We start from the raw sequence: 20,250 nt of genomic DNA on the forward strand, positions 1-20,250 counted from the left end.
GATTATTTATTACTGGCGCATTTTTATAAGCAATTAAACAAATACATCGTTATCCTTGAAGCAATACAGAGTACACGTCGGAGTTCCGGAAGAGGTCTATCGCACCAGGAGCGTGCCGACACCAAGGAGAGACTCCTCTCTTACCCTACCATCTCATCACCTACCTACTTACAATAAAAATGGCTGCCACAGATAAACAAACCTATACCAACCGCAAAATGACGGAAAGTGACAGGATACGAGATAAATTTAGTAAAACGAATAATAAATTTGAAAGAACGATGGAATCTTGGAAAAACGCTAAAATAAACTGGGTTAATATAAAGACCTTAGATAAACCACCAATTAAAAGACCGAGTGAATCAATATTAAGCTCTACCAGGCAGGAACAAGCTTTAGCATCGGTATTATTCGCGAAAAACCTTACATTTGAAGACGATTGCGAACATGGAACGGAATTAAATGATTATTGGCTTTCACATTTAATAATCGTCCACGAAAAGTTGTGCCACGAATGTTACGTTGATGCTGAAGACACTGAATCGAATAAAATTAGTATTGGAACACAAACTAGTGAAGAAACCGTGGCGCAAAGTACAGATACGTCAGATGCAAATTTGAAAGGCAAAAACTCTGATAAACCTAAAGATGATGATGAGAATTTAGTGCGAAATTTTTGGAAATGTGGCAAAACGAAAACAATTAAGGCAAATACACCTAAAAGTACCGCGAAAACCAAGGGAAAAAACACCACCGTAACTAAGACTAGAGCTTCTGTGAAGCGTACTGCAACTGAAACTAAACTAAACGAAGATAAGTCTGATACGGAGGAACAAGTAACTGTAAATCTTTCGGAAAATTCCAACCCTCAATTAACCGATGATGAAAATAAAGAAGTCAGCACAGATGACGAAAGTGGTGATTTCCCATCACCAAGTGTGGCTTCTATTTCATCAAATGAAACTGACTACGAAGATGAGGAGGAAGAGGAGGAGGGTACAGCAACTACCAAAACAAGTTCCAAGGAATTAGCAGCTCGCAGGTGGGCTTGCTTTGTTTAGTTAGAGCTTAATAAAGGTGAAAATGTAACGTTTCTCATGAAAACTATTAATGCAGATACGAATTTAAATGCAAATTATGCGACAGAGCATTCAATCGTCCAGGAATGCTAAAGATGCATGTACAAACTGTTCACGATGGTAAAAAATTTACGTGCGAAATTTGTAAAAAGGAGTACGCGTTAGCCAGTTCCCTCAAGAACCATATGGTATGCCCTATTCACTTTGGAGTAGACTAAAGAGTTCCAAGTATAACCATTGATATAATTCTCTCAGTTAGTTCACACTGAAGAACCAAAAGAATGTCCAGAATGCGGAAAAAAATTTCAAACATCTATTTACATGAGAAACCACTTAAAAACGCACGCACCCAAAGATGATACATGGAAATGCAATCAATGCGGAAAGACATTTTTCTCGAAACATACGCTAAAACATCACCAAGTAGTACACTTGGACGCCAGAAATTTCTGCTGCGATATATGCGGGAAGCGTTTCAAACGTAACGACCATCTGATGAATCACAGGTGTGTGTAAATTAAGAAGTGTTGGAGAGACACTATCTTACTGAACATTTCCCTTTAGAATTATTCACACTGGGGAAAAGCTATTTTCATGTGATATCTGTGGATGTACATTCGCTCATTCAGGATTGGTTTACAAACATAAAAAGAAAAAGCACGGAGAACGGGACCAACTCTGCAATATTTGTGGTAAGACGGTATTACCGGCATTGGTAATTTATCTTTAACCTTTACTCCAATATCGCATCAGGTAAAGCCTTCTTCACTGTGGAACTATTAAACCGACATACTACAAGGACCCACTCTGAAGAGCCTCTATTCAAATGTCAAGAATGTGGGAAGGCTTACAGATCTCAAAGTGGTTACAGAACTCATACAAACAGCCATAAAGGCATTCCACCCCCACCTCAAAATCGAAAGAAGAAAAAGCCGCCTAACTCTGACAGTACTAGTAATTCAACATACTCTGGTGAATTAGCCAGTGCGCGTGAACAAAATAAAGACGGTGTGACAAGCCAACCATTGTACACTCATCATCCCCCTTTTGTTCCTTTTGAGTACGAAGATTACAGATTTTTTTAGGATACATACTTCTTAAATCAAATTAAAATGTTTTCTCTACACCATTTAAAGTCTATTTCATTTCACTCAAAATTTACATAAAAAAATTCAGGATGATAAACGCGACTTACAAATTCTACTATTCTTTCACGATCTACTTGTTTCTAAACATACACACTTAATTGGCATTCCAAAAAACTTAAAATTAACCTACTTTTCAACCATGGTCTTCGAGACGTTCTTGAAGTCGCATTATTGCTTTGTTGAGAATCACAATATCCATGCTAAGCCTTGGTTAATCATTTTTGTTTTGAACTTCCGTAGCACAACAGTTCAAAAATAGTCCATTGGCATTGACACAACTGTTACTTCATTTAAAACCAAGCCAATTTAATAAACACGTTACTCTGCGTTGAAATTAATCGTAAATCCAGTTTAATTTAATTTACAATCAAAGTTCGCGATTCACCATTCGGAGTAGCGAAGTTACTGCCGACGACAAAGAAACAATGGCGGGAATTTCTGGGAGTCGGAGAATTCGTCGAAGCCCACGAGGGGCTCAACACTCGATAAATTTGCGTACTCACGGCGTTCTACGTTCTGCAAAGACACTCCACAGAGTTTAAACAGAGTTTATTATATGAAATTTAAATTAGTGATCAATTATTCTAATTCTAAAGACAATCCTAATTTAAGGGAATTCCTTTAAATTATTTTAGGAATAAATTAAAAGAAAAATACTTAGTGACGACTCCCTCGGAGAAAAGCAGTCCTGGAAATAAGCAAAGTAATACTGGGTTTGGCGGTAAATATGAAAACGTTAACAACACGAGGCATAGAGTTTGGTTTTTCCAAAACAACTTTTAAGGCACTTAATTGAGGTCAGGAAATAATGACTAAATACAGCACGGCACAATTTTTCATCACATAAAAACGAAACAAATAGAAATAATATTTTCAATATATTATCATTTAGTTAACATAATTTTTTTGGTATTTTGTTATTATAATTATAATTATTTTTTATCACAGACGTGGTTTCTTGGTTTTTAGCGTTGATCAAAAAATTACTTGGGAAATATTTAAAACGGAGAATTGAGCTTTAAAAATTGGCTAAAACGTTTCTCCTCATTGCACAGTACGGCGTATTTAACTTTACACAAAAATAAATAGTTAAAAATTAAAAACCTACATTAAATTTAAAGTAGTTTCTATCTATAGTCTTTATCAAGCTTTTACCTATATGAAAAAATTCATTTTCTGATGGAAATATTTCGCGAATTCGATGTGTAGAAAAGAGACTGTCGTTGTTAGGTTTAATGAAATATTTTGGAAGCTAAAATTGCCCGCCTTGAGTAAAAAGGCAATATTGCATGGCGTTACGAAGGCGGCCTATAATAAGAAGGAACCCCTTGTTGCTGTTAGTTGGAATAAGTATTTCTTTTACCCTCGTGACTAATCCAATATCACACTATTCAATCTAAAAATAGCCATCCCATAAATGACATTTGGAGCGGTAGGCAAAAAACCAAGGCCCTATTTACGTATTTACGCGCGAGGATAAAATATCCAGCCTAGTTGAGGAAGATTTTCAAATAAATAATAAAAATTATTTACAAATAAAAATGGGTATAATTAGACCCCATCCCACCCAAAGATGGACGCTACATCATTACGTAACGTAGAAGATGGATGGCCGCCATCTTGGGGGTGTATGAATATATCCAAAGTTTTAAACTATAATAAAGAGTGAGGAAAAAGGTTAAAATATCGTCGTTTAAAACGTAATATTATACAACAGAATATGTATTTCTATGTTAAATAAAAATTAGGGCCCTTGCCATAAAGATTTTTATAAGCCTTGGCTACGTCATCTAGCGCAGGTGCGGTGGGCCTAATTTTGGTCTAGGTGATAGCCAAGGCTTACCGAGTCTCCGAAATAAGGTAATTAAGATTTTGTATATTAAATACAAGGCCTAGAAAAAATTTGGTAGTATGTGTGTATATATATATTATGTTGTTTTAAAGTCAAGCAAAGGGCTTATATGTCCGTGGACTTTTTGCCATTGACCACCGTCGTCTCCGGTTTCTTGTCCTTATCTTTCTTAGCGTCTTTTTCCTTCTTGTCATCTTTTCCTTTGTCTTTATTTTTCTTGTCCTCTTTCTTGGCATTTTTGTCCTTGTCTTTATCCGTGTCTTTATCTTTCTTACCATCTTTGTCCTTTTCCGGGGAACCTTTCTTTCCGTGTACGTCGGCAATTTCGGTATTGGGCGCGTTGTTAAGTGCCTCTTCGGCCATAAGGGCATTGATGTCCAAGCCCATGGTGGTTCCCAGGCGTAATTTCGCCGCCTCGAAGACGTCGGACAACTTCTCCTGCACGACGTTGATGCACATGGAAGTTAGGGCCAGGCCGAAGAGCAAGTAGATAAAGGTGGCCATCATGAACATGGGGTGCTGGGGCACGTAGTCTCCAAACCCGATGGTACTCATGGAGATGAAGACAAAGTACACCGCCTCGAAGAAGGACCAGTCTTCCCAGAGGGTAAATATAAAGGCTCCCAGGTTTATGTAAGCCACCAGAAGGATCAGCGCCAAGGAAATGGGCAAATTGAACTCGTCATCAACTTCGAAAGGAGGCGCTTCCTCCACTATGGACGGACTCTCGATTTCGGGCTTAAATTTCCCATCCGGTTCGGGAATCATCAACTTTTTCTTGTCCTTGCTTTTCTTTTTGTCACCGTCAACCTTATCCTTTTCTTCTTCCGGTTTAGCGGCCTCCACGTCCGTTTTACTAGCCGCGGCGGTCGTAGCCGTCGGATTATCGTCTAAGATATCACCTTTTGAGTTACGCTTGTAGGGCATATCAGGCATTTTGTTCCAGGCAACTGTAATAAACTTAATCAACGAAATAAAAATTAAATTTTTTTCGGTCGCACGTGACCCCACGCCCTCAATTGTCAACACCTTCATTTACCTGTACAGGAGAAGCCTTCTTTCCAACTTTTCGAACTTTCCTGCATTTGCCAGTATAGTAAAATTGCCGGACAACGTTGAACAAATACTTGATAGCCCTGGTGAAGAGTTTACCCAGATCAGCTAATACCATCAGCATAATAGGGATACCCAAAAAGGAGTAAACAATAGTGGCAGCTCGACCCGCATCCGTGTTTGGACAAATATTGCCATAACCTTACAAATTCAAAATAAATAAAAAAGGGAAGGATAGAAAACATTGTTAGCAATTAAGTTTATAAAACATAAGGTTTCCCACAGTTCAGTTCAAACAGTTCAGTTTTCGGTTCAGTTCAGTTATTTTCGGTTTCAGTTTAGGGACTAAACTGATTTGATTGCTTCAGTTCAGTTTCAGTTTGCACATATCCAAACTGATCAGTTTTCAGTTCGGTTCGGTTTAATTCTTAAACTGAACTGATAAAAACTGAACTGAAGAGTTAGTTAAGTACTCTATCGCGAGAAACGATATCAATACGTTCCCGCAAACATAAGTAGAAAAATAGAAAACTGGCATCGTTTAGTATTGCAAGCTGTATGATATTTTGGGGGATGTGTCGCGTAAAGTTACCTTAGGGCTGTGCGAATACTCGAATTTTCGAATAGTATTCGTTTAATTCGAATCGATTATTCGATTCGACGAATCGAATTTGCCATTTGGAGAAAAACGAGTATTCGAATTAAGAAACGATTATTCGAAAAGAAATTCGAATAACCGATTTACATACGAATACAGCTCCCTAAACCGATTAATCGCTTCCAATGGGCTAAATTCGAATAGTAAACGAGAAATCGATTGGAAATGGGAGGGACTGTGGTCACATGACATATATGAAGCTGTTTTGTTTATGGAATTTCATTGCGATTGCGCAATTCGCGATATTTTGTTTTTTTCTCACCAATTACTCAGTTTTAGGAAAAATTCCATTCTATGTGGAACTACAATATTTTTAGACTGCTACGTGTATTTAGGAAACGATTAATCGCTTTGAAACGAATATTCGTCTGGTAAAACCGATTAATCGAAAAAAACGAGTACTCGAACCAGAATTTTTGAAAAACGAGTAATATTCGTTTGAACGAGTACTCGATTCGGATTTCGAATAGGAGATTTACTACTCGATTCGTATTCGATGCGGTTTGAAAAACCACTATTCGCACAGCCCTTAGTTACCTTATTAGAGTCGCGTATATTTCATCATTTATGTCGCGTATATTTAATTATGTATAGAAATAAGCTTTTAATTTAAGTCCCGTGATTAGCTGGGACCCTCTGCAGAGAGACACAGGCTAAAAGAATACCAATAATTAGTAACTAAAAAGGGTATCATATCGTAGATATTGAATTTCTGATCCATGGTATTTTAATATTTCTAATGTTGTTAATTTCAATAAGTACTGCTACTCCATGAAGTAGCAGTTCTTATTTAAATTAACAACATTAGAAAAAGGGTATCATAATTAGTTAATTAGTCAAAGTTAAATTGTTCAATGTTAATAATTAGTAGTTTGTGAAATAAACATGACTCTTAAGGTATGACACTTAACGATTCCAAAATATTTAGTAGTAGTAGAAAAAGTTAGTGGTTAATAGTTACAATCTGGGGTTTTCGGTTCAGTTCAGTTATAACTGAAAACTGAACTGATCAGTTCGGTTTCTTGGCTGAACCGAACTGATAATTTCAGTTCAGTTTCAGTTCTTGAAAATCCTAACTGAAAAGTTTCAGTTCAGTTTCAGTTTTAGTCCCAAACCGATTTGAACCGAACTGTGGGAAACCTTAATAAAACAAGTATTTGAAAGCAAGTTGCCAGAAACCCCCAAAAATTAGGCCTAAAGATCTTTGGGAAAACACAACACAATTTATACATTCCCACCTTCCCCCTTGCCCGGTTTGCAATGCTAGAGCCGACACCGATTTGCGCGAGCGGCAAATCCCTTTTTTCGAAAGATTACTCGCTCGAGGGTGGATGGAAGCTGATGGAAGGTTTTCCAAGAATAGCCGCCGAATGCTTGTCACTCAGAGAGCTAGCTAGTCAGACAACGTAACAAACTCAGAGTGCGTCTGGCAACCCTGACTACTACCGCGACCGACTATAGTATACAGCTAGTTTTTAACTTAGCCACCCCAACCCCGATAGTTTGAGTTGACTCAGAGAGTGTATTTTTAACAAAACGGATCATCTTAAAGACTTCAATATAACTAGGTTCCTTTAGAGCAAATCTATCTACGCCGAATTTTTATTCTACCCATCCTAGGATCATTTAGAAATAGACTCGAAACTTTGAAGTTCAACCTCAGTCTTAATTTAGACGAAAACCATAAGAACTTAGGTACAACAAATCCACGTCTTTAATAGTCTTACATTTTTTTCTACTGTCAAGACACTGACGTTTGAGATAAAATTTCGATCTCACTGATAAGACCATCATAAACAGCGAGCTCATCTCGTCAGCAGAGTTTTAACAACCCTGTTCAACAAACTGTCAGATTTAGACAACATTTCTAACTTCTGACTTGTGGTTAGTTACGGATATGATTTTACAGGTTCTCAGTTTCTTGGTTTGACTCTTGAGAGGGCGTGTCACGATGGATGAGTCACATCCGTGACGTATCTCGCCTATTTCCTCTTAAAGGATGAGCAACATTGTGACTCAGCTTGTTTCCAAAAGAAGTTTACGCTACTAACGAAACTAAGCAAATGTTGCCAAAAAAACCAGCGATTTTACGTGGAATTCTGGCTAACTAATGACGTAAATTATCCACGCAATTACCCAACAACATCCGTCACAACTCCTCTTTTTATTTACACTAACAATCTGCAACCATCCAAAAGTAGATAACCGAAAGTAAAAGAAATCACGTCTGATATTCTAATTTTAGACAAAACAACATCTCTCTCTTAAACGGTACAAGGTTCAAAATCTCCGGAAATTGTTTTATTGTGTCGAAGTTTTTAACGATTTGTTTAACGAAGATAGGATGGTGGTTGGGTTGTAAAACATACGAAGCGTGTAATACTAATCGGGGCCAAGATGGTTCGGGTTCGGGTGCTGAAAGGCAGTTGAAATATCGCCCGAAAAATCTGTCGTTCACCCACGAAAATAGCTTAGTTAGCTATTAAAAGGTCCACGGATGGTGGCAAAAGTGTTTCGAGTTTAATTTCCCGTTAAAAACTAGGCCCTAGCTCTTTTCAAAAGCCAAAGATTGGCTAGAGACACATAAAACAAAAGGACTAATTCAAAAGAGAATAAAATAAGTTTTACAAATATTTACAAATTTTAAAATGAAACACGTGTCATCAAGTTTCCTTAGGTCTTTGGTGGGTGTTATATAAACGAAAGTATAGTTTATGAGAGGATTAGGTAATTGGTCTGGTCTGGAAGGATATGACGGTTTATATGACGTGTTTTTCAAAGAAATTGTCCCATATTTAATTTCTCATACCTAGTGCTGTCTTTTCTCGAGGAGAGAAAATTACCGCAAGTACTTAGAAAGAAGGCAAAAAGGTGCCAAAACATTTTTTATCTTTGAATTACGAAAAAAAAAAATTAAAAACACAGACAGTTCCTGTATTTTACCCACCCGCACTTCGAAGTAATTTAAGTATATTAACTCAAAGTTACTTAATGTTAACATTGTTTAACAAAGTTAGGTTTGCCAAAAACAACTGGTGTTATATGTTCCATAAGTATGACACAGCTCGAGCTAGTTAGAGAACGACAAGCGAGAATTGAAGTCCTACACTCGGTGGTTAATTTTGCAGGACTTCCATCTTGGTCCTACTTAGTCTGTACATACTTAGAATGTGACAGCGACTCACCAGGCGTACGTCGCTTTACCTCGAATCTATGACCTACTCCAATCACTTCATGACAAGCTCCAGTTTCTAAGTTACCAGTGACAAACTTATGGTGAACATATCTTATAAACTCTTGGTGAGAGGAGAAAATCACGTTTTGATTTTATATCTTTGATTTGATTTACTTTCAACTGAACCAATTTTTATCCCATCATAGATAATCCATGGAAGAAAGGCACGCGACTGTCCCTACGGTATCTACACTAGTCTAAACTCTCCGACAAATACATCATGGTAAATTGGTATCTTCTTTGGAAAGGGACCAAAACGTTCAAGAAACGAGAAAAATAAAAAACAGTCATCATCTCGACCCGACTAAGAGGCGCTCCTTCCAATTCTGTTCTTGTAACCCCCCCCCCCCCCCCCAAAAAAATAAAGGATTTCCCCAAAACACCAATGCACATTTAACATTATAAGGGTTGCAACAGATTTTTTAATCCCAAAATTCCCTGACTTTTAAACGTTTCCCCATGGAGTACCATGACAATTTAAGAACCCGAGTCAAGTCATATTTCTCCAAAGAATTATTTGTTGAAACCAATGAAAGATTCACTGACTTCACAATTATACAACCATTTTAAAATTCTCTGACTTTACCCTAACATTTCACATCCATTTGGTTGCAATTCTGATATTAATTCGAAGTAGTTTCTAAGGGTTAAATGGCGCGAAAATATAGTTAAAGAATGAACTGTAGAGATTTTCAAGAAAAGAGAGGGAGAGCGAGAGAGAACAAGAAAAAATTGTTGAGTAGTGAATTTAGAATTCAAAGAAAGAGTCAAGGGTACTACGTGACAAAGCTAGGCCTCTCATACTGCAAGAAGCAAAAAAAAAAAATTGCCGGGAAGGGTTGGTTCGTTGTGATACTGTCTACAATAAATTCAAAGGAAGTACAGTTCCTCGTGTCTACAAAGCAGTTTTATCCTGTTGCGATGGTATCTTGAAGACAAGTATCAAGGTTGAGGAACTTGAAAGGTATAGAAAAACCGCAATAACATTTGAAACAATTCAGACGATGATTGTTTAAAATTAAACTTCGCAATTAACAATTACACGTGTACAATCACTTTCTGAAGTCAGGTTTTTTTTTGGAATCAGTCAGGCAATCATTAAAGAAAACTGAGGTGCTGAGGGGAAATTTTTTTAACCTTTTTTTTTAAAGAAAAATAAAAAATGAATCTTTCAATTTCACTTAACATCTTTCAAGAGGCGTTAGTCGTAAAAAAATGTAGGGAGACAGACAGAAACGAACAGGGATGAATTGAAGACGAAGAAGAAGATCTAAGACGCAGTTTCATGATGAGAGGAAAGGAACATAAACGTGGGAATCTAATTCGGGGACTTTCTCTCGCGACTTTAGAGATGAGGCGTGAAAAAAGGCGCAATCTTACGCTGGTCTCGTTAGAGAGAACGATTCACTATATAGCAAAAACCTTATAGAGAAATCATTCACTTTCCCTTTTAACAAGAATAAGGAAAGTAACTCGAACTGCGAGTTGAGACATCGAGGTACCAAACCAAAAGACGTCAAAACTATCGGGTTCATTTTGATCTTTCAAAAAAAAAAAAAATGAAATGCATCTACAAAAGATAACTCTTTTCATCTCATCTAAAATGTACGTCGCAACGTGGAAAATCATTCCACATTTCCAGAACAAAAACAGCACAAGCTGTGACGCGATTTGATCTACTGTTTTTCTTTTCCTGTATTGGGTCAAGGCCAAAAATAGACCGTTATCGCGTCTTCCTGACTAAGGAAATGTTAAATTAATGACCCGATACGTTATAAGGTCAGTCAGATAGGAATTCCGTGACGATAACTCAAGTAAAATACAAAAACAATCGGCGTAAAAATGACAGAATGTGTTATAGTCTTCATTTTGGTGCGAAAACACGGTCATATTCCCGCCAAAAATCATGGATCTTAAATCTTATAGGGGAAAGGAAAATTGGGTAATTTCTTTGTCGATACAAAAAACATTGTATGGCGAGAAATTAAGGTTATAATTCTAAAGTATATCAAGCCCATTCGAATGTTTTAATTACTCTATACTAATTAATTGCCGAAACTCTATAACAGGACATTATAGTGTACCACAAACCGTCAATTAATTAAGGATGTGGTCCTTTGAAATCCAATAAAGAAAATGATAGGAATTTCAAGTCAAAGCAATTAAAAGGTTTATATTAGAAAAGCGTAATAATCGTGCCATCACCCTGAAGAATGTTACGTGTATGGCATAGAAAAGAATGATAAACGGGGTCTGTGGTAACTATTTTTAGTTTGGTCCCCTTTCTACTTTCAACTCCGAGTCCTAGCGAGAGTTCTAAAGCTGGTAGTCTGGAGGATAACTGTCGATTTTTAATAAAATCGTGCACTTTTTCAAGAAAGCATGAAACTTGGTATAAAGTTAGTTTGAAGTATATTAAGTCAATTAAAGATTGGAGGCATTCCGTATCTCTGTTGTGACAGCCGTGACAAGCCGTCAAAGCGGCCGTGAAATTGTAAACTCACCTAACATCATTTTAGGTAGCACCCCTCGAGATACACAGCCTTCGAGCTATAGAGAAAATGTAGGGGTCGTGTATAAAGCAAAAATCTCTCCGATTCGTAGGAGCTCAGTAAGGAATGTAAGAAATTTTCAATAGAAAATCAAACCACGCGCTACAAAATGAAAAAATTACTTAATTCTTAACTGCTATTATTGAACATTTTAAAATAACAATTTGGCAACATAATTAAAGGCATAATTTCGTATAAGCACAACTCCAAGTAACACCTGTTACTATTATTAATAAAAATAGTTAACCATAAATATTATTAGAGTTGTAAACAACTTTTTTTTAATCATTCATATGTAAAACCCTCTATGGTTTAAATGAATTCCATTTTCATAGCAGTAAACACAATAGGAAAAAAGTTACGTCCAATAAAAGAAACCCTCCTTATACTTGAAAGCCAATATGAAGTCTTATCTAAGAGAGCTACCGCTCTCTTAGAATTATTGAACATTTTAAAGTAACAATTTCGCAACATTTAAGAATAAACAACTGTCAACATTTTAAGTAATAATTTGAGAATATTTTAATTATTCTTCACATTTTAAAGACTGAAAAATATTTTTATGATACAGGCATTCAGAAATTCGGTATCCCAATACTGCTAATTTATGCTTGTTAAGTTGTAAAGATCTGAAAATTCATGGCAAATTTTGGTATTGTGGTGATAGAATGGAATTTTTTCTGGTTTTTTGGGTTATTTACTGGGTTTTAGTGATCTTTTGCATGACAAAAAATATTAGGACTTCATATCATAGTTGTTTAGTGCAGAGCGTGGTTCACGTTAAGTTACCGGAATTTTTCTTTTATAAAATTATATTTTAGTTCCCGTCATAAAGATCGCTTACGGTAGTTAAATCCAAGTTAAATTATACTTCGGCTTAATTATGAACAGGTTCGTGTTAGTGAAAGACGATTCTCTAAATTTAAAAGGAAACGAAGAAACCAAGATAAACTAGGAAATTTGCTTCTTATGTAAAAAATACCACTGAAAAACTGACTTACCAAGCGGGCCATATTTGGGGGCAGGTACCTGTCGGATGGAACAAAATATAAAGCCAAAATGGGTTATTTGAGTATGAACCTTGTTTGTTGGATGGCCTTGCCGCCAGCAGGTGATGTGTGCAGAGAAATAATTAAGTGCGGTTGCGTCAAAGGCTGTCGAGGTAATTGTAAATATCAGAAAGCGAATCTACCGTGCACTGCGCTTTGTAAATGTGGAGGGTGCCTAGAGTTGTGAAGCGCTAATTATTTAAAGAGCCATAGACTTCTCTATCTTTAAACATAATTTGTTTATAAATTTTGGAATACATTTAAACCATAGAGGATTTTACACATGAATGATTAAAAACTCTAATTATGTTGCAAAATTATGACTCTAATCATGTTGCGAAATTATGACTCTAATCATGTTGCGAAATTATGACTCTAATTATGTTGCGAAATTATGACTCTAATTATGTTGCGAAATTATGACTCTAATTATGTTGCGAAATTATGACTCTAATTATGTTGCGAAATTATGACTCTAATTATGTTGCGAAATTATGACTCTAATTATGTTGCGAAATTATGACTCTAATTATGTTGCGAAATTATGACTCTAATTATGTTGCGAAATTATGACTCTAATTATGTTGCGAAATTATGGCTCTAATTATGTTGCGAAATTATGACTCTAATTATGTTGCGAAATTATGACTCTAATTATGTTGCGAAATTATGACTCTAATTATGTTGCGAAATTATGACTCTAATTATGTTGCGAAATTATGACTCTAATTATGTTGCGAAATTATGACTCTAATTATGTTGCGAAATTATGACTCTAATTATGTTGCGAAATTATGACTCTAATTATGTTGCGAAATTATGACTCTAATTATGTTGCGAAATTATGACTCTAATTATGTTGCGAAATTATGACTCTAATTATGTTGCGAAATTATGACTCTAATTATGTTGCGAAATTATGACTCTAATTATGTTGCGAAATTATGACTCTAATTATGTTACGAAATTATCACTCTAATTATGTTGCGAAATTATGGCTCTAATTATGTTGCGAAATTATGACTCTAATTATGTTGCGAAATTATGACTCTAATTATGTTGCGAAATTATGACTCTAATTATGTTGCGAAATTATGACTCTAATTATGTTACGAAATTATCACTCTAATTATGTTGCGAAATTATGGCTCTAATTATGTTGCGAAATTATGGCTCTAATTATGTTGCGAAATTATGACTCTAATTATGTTGCGAAATTATGACTCTAATTATGTTGCGAAATTATGACTCTAATTATGTTGCGAAATTATGACTCTAATTATGTTGCGAAATTATGACTCTAATTATGTTGCGAAATTATGACTCTAATTATGTTGCGAAATTATGACTCTAATTATGTTGCGAAATTATGACTCTAATTATGTTGCGAAATTATGACTCTAATTATGTTGCGAAATTATGACTCTAATTATGTTGCGAAATTATGACTCTAATTATGTTGCGAAATTATGACTCTAATTATGTTGCGAAATTATGACTCTAATTATGTTGCGAAATTATGACTCTAATTATGTTACGAAATTATCACTCTAATTATGTTGCGAAATTATGGCTCTAATTATGTTGCGAAATTATGACTCTAATTATGTTGCGAAATTATGACTCTAATTATGTTGCGAAATTATGACTCTAATTATGTTGCGAAATTATGACTCTAATTATGTTACGAAATTATCACTCTAATTATGTTGCGAAATTATGGCTCTAATTATGTTGCGAAATTATGGCTCTAATTATGTTGCGAAATTATGACTCTAATTATGTTGCGAAATTATGACTCTAATTATGTTGCGAAATTATGACTCTAATTATGTTGCGAAATTATGACTCTAATTATGTTGCGAAATTATGACTCTAATTATGTTGCGAAATTATGACTCTAATTATGTTGCGAAATTATGACTCTAATTATGTTGCGAAATTATGACTCTAATTATGTTGCGAAATTATGACTCTAATTATGTTGCGAAATTATGACTCTAATTATGTTGCGAAATTATGACTCTAATTATGTTGCGAAATTATGACTCTAATTATGTTGCGAAATTATGACTCTAATTATGTTGCGAAATTATGACTCTAATTATGTTGCGAAATTATGACTCTAATTATGTTGCGAAATTATGACTCTAATTATGTTGCGAAATTATGACTCTAATTATGTTGCGAAATTATGACTCTAATTATGTTGCGAAATTATGACTCTAATTATGTTGCGAAATTATGACTCTAATTATGTTGCGAAATTATGACTCTAATTATGTTGCGAAATTATGACTCTAATTATGTTGCGAAATTATGACTCTAATTATGTTGCGAAATTATGACTCTAATTATGTTGCGAAATTATGACTCTAATTATGTTGCGAAATTATGACTCTAATTATGTTACGAAATTATCACTCTAATTATGTTGCGAAATTATGACTCTAATTATGTTACGAAATTATCACTCTAATTATGTTGCGAAATTATGGCTCTAATTATGTTGCGAAATTATGGCTCTAATTATGTTGCGAAATTATGACTCTAATTATGTTGCGAAATTATGACTCTAATTATGTTGCGAAATTATGACTCTAATTATGTTGCGAAATTATGACTCTAATTATGTTGCGAAATTATGACTCTAATTATGTTGCGAAATTATGACTCTAATTATGTTGCGAAATTATGACTCTAATTATGTTGCGAAATTATGACTCTAATTATGTTGCGAAATTATGACTCTAATTATGTTGCGAAATTATGACTCTAATTATGTTGCGAAATTATGACTCTAATTATGTTGCGAAATTATGACTCTAATTATGTTGCGAAATTATGACTCTAATTATGTTGCGAAATTATGACTCTAATTATGTTGCGAAATTATGACTCTAATTATGTTGCGAAATTATGACTCTAATTATGTTGCGAAATTATGACTCTAATTATGTTGCGAAATTATGACTCTAATTATGTTGCGAAATTATGACTCTAATTATGTTGCGAAATTATGACTCTAATTATGTTGCGAAATTAATTACTCTAATTATGTTGCGAAATTATGACTCTAATTATGGTGCGAAATTATGACTATTTATGGTGCGAAACTGTTACTTTAAAATGTTCAATAATTCTAAGAGAGCGGTTGGCTTTCATGTGTAAGGAGGGTTTATTTTATTGGAAGTAACTTTTTTCCTATTGTGTTTACTGCTATGAAAATCATTGGAATACATTTAAACCATACACATTTACACATACACATTTACACATGAATGATTAAAAAAATGTTTACAACTCTAATAATATTTATGGTTAAATATTTTTATTAATAATAGTAACAGGTGATACTTGGAGTTGTGCTTATACGAAATTATGCCTTTAATTATGTTGCCAAATTGTTATTTTAAAATGTTCAATAATAGCAGTTAAAAATTAAGTAATTTTTTTCATTTTGTAGCGCGTAGTTTGATTTTCTATTGAAAATTTCTTTCATTCCTTACTGAGCTCCTACGAATCCGAAAGATTTTTGCTTTATACACGACCCCTACATTTTCTCTATAGCTCGAAGGCTGTGTATCTCGAGGGGTGCTACCTAAAATGATGTTAGGTGAGTTTACAATTTCACGGCCGCTTTGACGGCTTGTCACGGCTGTCACAACAGAGATACGGAATGCCTCCAATCTTTAATTGACTTAATATACTTCAAACTAACTTTATACCAAGTTTCATGCTTTCTTGAAAAAGTGCACGATTATTTCAGCTATCCTCCAGACTATGGGGCGTACTTCTTCTAGAAAGAAGACACAGTTTTTCATTGTATCTTAACCCACGTATACCATGGGTTAAAATTCAGGGGTATCTGTGAAGAAAATGTACACAGACACTTTGAATATACTCAACATACCCTAACCAAATACTCATCTATTTCACTGAATAAACAATTTTAGTATTTTTGACATTTTTAAATGTTGTGCACGTGAAACTAGACTTCATTTTCCATTCACAAAGTAAACACCTTAACGTCTCTAGTCTTTATGGGCCTAACCGTATCTGATTCTAAACTGTTCCCAGTAAATCAACTATAAAACAACACAATGAAGCTTTATGTACTCACCGATTGTCGTAAAAACTGTTCCGCAGTAAAACATGGCTCCCCAAAAGGTCCATTGTCTAGATTCGGTGTCCGTACCTATCCCAGCTTTGGTGGCTTCTTGTATTTGCGTTTCATACTCCTTTAGTCGTCTGTAGGCCAGAGCTCTGAAATGCCTTTCACTTACGCCCCTCGTATATGTGGCCTAACGAGAATACACCAAAAATGCTTTTTAATAAACGATTTGACCTATTTTTAGACCTAAAAACTCTCGCGAGTCCCCCCTCCCCCCATACAAAGGCGTCAACGCCTGCCATACAATTGTTAAAATTGATTGGATCGCCTTCGCTGACTGTACCTTATAGTATAACCAACTCACATCACGCGCGTGCTGTATGTTATTATTATTTCCATATAACTGCCCCTAACATATCCCTTGAGCGGCTTGCACCGCTACCATAAACTGACAAAGGGAATATTTGCCAAGTACTTTGATGACTATACTGCAGTCGTACAGTAAAAGAAACATTTGAATTTTGCACGCATGGTGGGGTGACACGTTATATGGCGTTCAAATAGTACATGCAGTACATAATTAAAGAGAGGGTTCAAGTACCCTGAAAAACAATTCCTTCGTTCAGATCATAATGTAGGCTTACTTGTCCAATAAATAATTATAGCAAAACCCCCAAAAATACTTGGTCTAACCGCGTTTAAAACTCGGTGTATACAAGCAACCTCTATATTTTTATTTATCGCGAAGTTCTTTCCAACACAAACATATTGCAACTTTCCCACGAAAAACCTCGTTTCATACCACCCCAAAAATAGGGAGGATTGGGTACAGTAGGTCAGGAAATTCATAACAAAAGATATCTTCGATTGGTGTCAGATTATAAAATAATTCAATACTTACATTAACTAAAACGTTGATAATATGATCCCTTAGAGATGTAATGATAATCTTTTCTCTGTCTTCCAGTGGTCCCTCGATCCATTGGAAGATGACGGCACCCAGCGCCGCGTAACCCATCAGGAACAGTATGAGAAGGACGTGAGTGAACCATTTCTCGGAGATGGCTTTGATTTTCTCGACGCATCTGACGGCGAAAGTGCGACTCCTGTCCCGTAGGGTCACGACATGCATGGGATTGATGACGATATATTGGGTGGTTCCGCTGGGAGGCATCCCCCAGTCTGGATGGTACGATAACGGCCGTTGAAGAGACCGGATAGCGGGACTACCTTGGGCCGACATGACGGCGACACCTCCTAAGAGGGTCGCGAACCGTTAAAAACATCATCCTTCAAACCATTTAACGAACAATAAACGCGAAAACACACTACACACAACGGCAGGCAACACCACACCGCGCCGAACGCCAGGCCACCTTAGACGTCCGTCTCTCCAAATCAAATACCACCAACGACGCAATATATTACTGGTAACGCGCGGGGGTTCTTTCGGACCCCACCTCACTCTTAAGTGACGCCCTTTCTATATCAAGGGTCCAAAGGAGTTCGGGGATAGTCTGAGACTGAGAGAGTGTGAGCCCCTCTCGGACACGCGCTAGTAACTTCCCTCTCCACACTCGAGATTCGTAACGGTGATGGTGTTACAATTTACCGATGTATACACACCATTTGGAACCCCCGAAACTAACCTAACAACACTTAACAGTTAAAAAAATCTTTGAAAGTTTGATCTAACAAATACTTGGGTATCAAAATTAACCATGGCTGGAGTTAACCAAGTCACGAATTTGAATTCAAGTTAGGGAATGTTAACTTCAATAAAAACAGAACATAATCACCAAGACTCCCGTGGGGGTTTCCCCATGGTTAAAGGGTGGAGAACTGTATAGGGGTGGTTAATATTGATCTAGGTTTTATACCATATCGCGACACTTACGAGCGGTGGAGCGGGTTGGTCCGGGCTACACCCCCCAAGTTCTCGACCCGCAAAAAGTGACTTAACTCACTATAAAGTGGTTTAATTGACTTTTATCACGTGCCTGAGACCGGGGGGATGTCACGAGGGGTCAGACTAGACCGCGTGCTTCAAAATATTAACGGTTTTTTCTTTGTTATTGTTGATTTGCTGAACCAATATCACCTCAAAAACGTTTATACTCAAATGAACGGTGCATAGAAAGTTCTTATTAATATATTGTACAAGTAACGGGTATATCATATGGATTGTTCGAGGGTTAAAAACAAAGAATTTGAAGACAGCGGGCCTACTTTTACATATAGCGCCAAATATTCATGCCAAAAACACCTAATTTAAAAATACTCTGTCTCCTAACTCACGCACATTCACGCAAATCGAAGTGCCACCACAAAAGAGGCCAAAATAAGGGGTATCATTATACGAGAAAACCTTTTCAAGGGCAAATAAAGGTAACGTAATAATATAAAAAACAACATCGTATCCCCTTTGGGTTCTGTAATTGCGTAAATAACCTTGAGAATAAGGATTACTTAGATAACTACACCACTCTGTATCATTAAAGAAGGACCAATTTGTTTGAAACTTACCCTTCCCAAATTGGCAATAAAAATTCGGTAAGGCAAAATTATCGAATATTCCCAAAGGGTAATCCAGGAAAACAACCACACCACAATCTCACCGATAAAACTTTAAGTCAACACCAACAGTCCCTAATGCAATTAATTTTAATTAAACAGTATTAAAGTCTCGCGGCAAGCTATAGGCAAAACAATCCGCAACTAACTCCTATAACCCGAGCAGCCAGCGATCTCTGACAGGGATGCTTTTTACTTTGAGAATCCTAACTTTGGTTGGCAATTTTCCCGCCGGCTTCTAGACGAGTCTTGCTGATTCTGTCTTGGAGGAAACTATCAGAGGATATGTTCAAACCTACCCTCCATCATCGCTGCCTTTTACTAATTGTCCTAGTTTAAGTTAGAGATGCGAGTACTATCTTTGAACTTGAAGTAACTCCATACTTTATTTCTCTAAGATACCGCCCACTTTTTTTTTGCAATTTTTTTTTTATTTTATTTACTAAAACACCTGGAGGACAATTTAAGAGTTATTTTGCTTTTAACTATCTTCCTTCCCGGGGACTAAATTGCCGTTTTATTAATTATTAAGTTAGTATTGGATTACTGAACAAGTTGATGGACGTACCAAGCCACCAACGTAGCGTCTAAATTTGAAATTAAGATACCAGGATAAGTCAGAACTGAATTGAATCATACCCAGAGACTAGGCTTAATATGAGCTATACACATGACCATAAGTTTATAAGATAAGTATGACACTACCTATACTTATTTCGTAATTCTACTGAGAGACGTACAGCTCGAGATAACTAGTTCGAGTGAACTACAAGCAAGTCCTACACTCTGTGGTTAATTAATTTTGCAGGACCGAGTTCCATCTAGGTCCTATTTAGTCTGTATGTACTAAGCCTTTGACAGCAGCGCCCCAGTCACCAGGCGTATGTCGCTTTACCCTGAATCTATGACCTACGTCACTCACTCACTTCATGACAA

At 36.0% G+C, this 20,250-nt stretch overlaps 2 protein-coding genes across 3 annotated transcripts; one reads left to right on the forward strand and one right to left on the reverse strand.

The window, feature by feature from the left end:
* The first annotated feature begins 157 nt into the window (after positions 1-157).
* Positions 158-2,208, forward strand: LOC149654719 (uncharacterized). The gene is made up of 5 exons (XM_089846325.1): positions 158-1,042; positions 1,117-1,267; positions 1,335-1,585; positions 1,644-1,771; positions 1,833-2,208. Exons 1-5 carry the CDS (start codon positions 180-182, stop codon positions 2,162-2,164), a joined length of 1,725 nt encoding a protein of 574 aa, XP_089702451.1. The 5' UTR covers positions 158-179; the 3' UTR covers positions 2,165-2,208.
* Positions 2,209-2,984: 776 nt separating this feature from the next.
* Positions 2,985-20,217, reverse strand: LOC149654720 (TWiK family of potassium channels protein 18). Of its 2 annotated transcripts, XM_089846350.1 has the most exons (5): positions 19,267-20,217; positions 17,642-17,997; positions 16,750-16,930; positions 5,119-5,333; positions 2,985-5,039 (listed from the first exon to the last, which is right to left on the reverse strand). In XM_089846350.1, exons 2-5 carry the CDS (start codon positions 17,981-17,983, stop codon positions 4,185-4,187), a joined length of 1,593 nt encoding a protein of 530 aa, XP_089702476.1. In that variant the 5' UTR covers positions 17,984-17,997; positions 19,267-20,217; the 3' UTR covers positions 2,985-4,184. The 2 variants fall into 2 exon arrangements, with proteins under 2 accessions (XP_089702476.1, XP_089702477.1); XM_089846351.1 differs by lacking the exon at positions 19,267-20,217 and having other exon boundaries at positions 17,642-19,114.
* Between the last annotated feature and the right edge of the window lie 33 nt (positions 20,218-20,250).

The sequence above is a fragment of the Phalangium opilio genome, unplaced genomic scaffold (assembly GCF_054372755.1).
Source record: "Phalangium opilio isolate 3A_F unplaced genomic scaffold, DU_Popi_V2 ptg000079l_1, whole genome shotgun sequence".
Lineage (NCBI taxonomy): Eukaryota > Metazoa > Arthropoda > Arachnida > Opiliones > Phalangiidae > Phalangium > Phalangium opilio.